Raw genomic sequence first — 1,460 nt, 5'->3', positions numbered from 1 at the left:
ACAATCATTTCAACTTCAATCAATCTATTTTATTTACTAGTTAGTTCTGAAAGTTGATATCTCAACCAGAGACCAGCGTCTGGGTTAATACTATTTGTCTGATAGTTACTATCATTGGACTGAGGCTCTAGCTAGTTTTGACTAGAATTGATTCATCATCTATATTGGTTTATTGGTCTGATGTAGAGAAACTTTTTCAAATTTTACAAATATCAGTTTATCTCACCAAGTTATGATATAAACCAAACATTCTTTGTCTACGGAAAATATCTATCAAACAAGAAACACTGAGGAAAAAACTATTTAACTTCTTCTTCTTCTTCCACCAGTTTACAACCATTTTTAATAAATAAATACCAAGAGTATAGACTATTTCTTCTTCTTCCACCAGTTTACAACCCTGATTGTCTTCTTTTTTGTACCTTATTAAACTTATGATGAAATCACTTGAATAAGAAAGATGGCTTGAAGTAAGAAACTACAAAATAAACACGATCTAAATAAGTCAGATAACAGACTGATCACTGGTCAGAAATAAATTAGTTTGATCAATCACCAGGATGTCCAGTACGGATATAATAATTAATTAAACCAGTAAAATAACCTCGGATATCTAAAAGATGTTTTTTAATCTGTATTAACACTGACTTACAGTTATATCAAACTAAACTTGTATTTTGATTCCAACCAGACTATCAGAGGTGTTTCAAGTGATCTAAAAGATGTTTTTTAATCTGTATTAACACTGACTTACAGTTATATCAAACTAAACTTGTATTTTGATTCCAACCAGACTATCAGAGGTGTTTCAAGTGATCTAAAAGATGTTTTTTAATCTGTATTAACACTGACTTACAGTTATATCAAACTAAACTTGTATTTTGATTCCAACCAGACTATCAGAGGTGTTTCAAGTGATCTAAAAGATGTTTTTTAATCTGTATTAACACTGACTTACAGTTATATCAAACTAAACTTGTATTTTGATTCCAACCAGACTATCAGAGGTGTTTCAAGTGATCTAAAAGATGTTTTTTAATCTGTATTAACACTGACTTACAGTTATATCAGACTAAACTTGTATTCTGATTCCAACCAGACTATCAGCTGAGTTTTAAGTGCTCTTAAGTCATTTACTAGTCTATATTTACACTGACTTACAGTTATATCAGACTAAACTTGTATTTTGATTCCAACCACACTATCAGCTGAGTTTTAAGTGCTCTTAAGTCATTTACTAGTCTATATTTACACACGAACACTAACGGCTTTCACTTACATTATTTTTATTTCCTATTAGAAACTTGAGGTTCCTGTAATTCCCTAAAAACATGATCAGATTTCTGATATCAGGAGCTCAAATGAAAGACAAACTCAACAGTTTTTTGCAATATTTATACAGGCAGTGTTGTAACCAATTCTCTCTCAGTTTAGCCTGGTATGATCATTTCTTTCACAAG

General features: G+C 30.8%; 1 protein-coding gene across 1 annotated transcript in view; it reads right to left on the bottom strand.

Annotated features, from left to right (window-relative positions):
- Nucleotides 1-217: 217 nt before the first annotated feature.
- LOTGIDRAFT_175436 (hypothetical protein) overlaps nucleotides 218-1,460 on the bottom strand; it is a gene marked incomplete at both ends in the record, with an annotated part of 24,823 nt that continues 23,580 nt past the window's right edge. Inside the window, 2 exons of the mRNA XM_009056652.1 lie at nucleotides 218-478; nucleotides 1,280-1,323. Of these exons, the coding sequence (XP_009054900.1) occupies nucleotides 218-478; nucleotides 1,280-1,323 (305 nt within the window). The remainder of the gene's footprint in view (nucleotides 479-1,279; nucleotides 1,324-1,460) is intronic.

Source organism: Lottia gigantea (assembly GCF_000327385.1).
Source record: "Lottia gigantea unplaced genomic scaffold LOTGIsca_281, whole genome shotgun sequence".
NCBI lineage: Eukaryota > Metazoa > Mollusca > Gastropoda > Lottiidae > Lottia > Lottia gigantea.
Note: the sequence above shows the minus strand (reverse complement) of the source record. Positions and strands in the feature narration are given on the sequence as shown.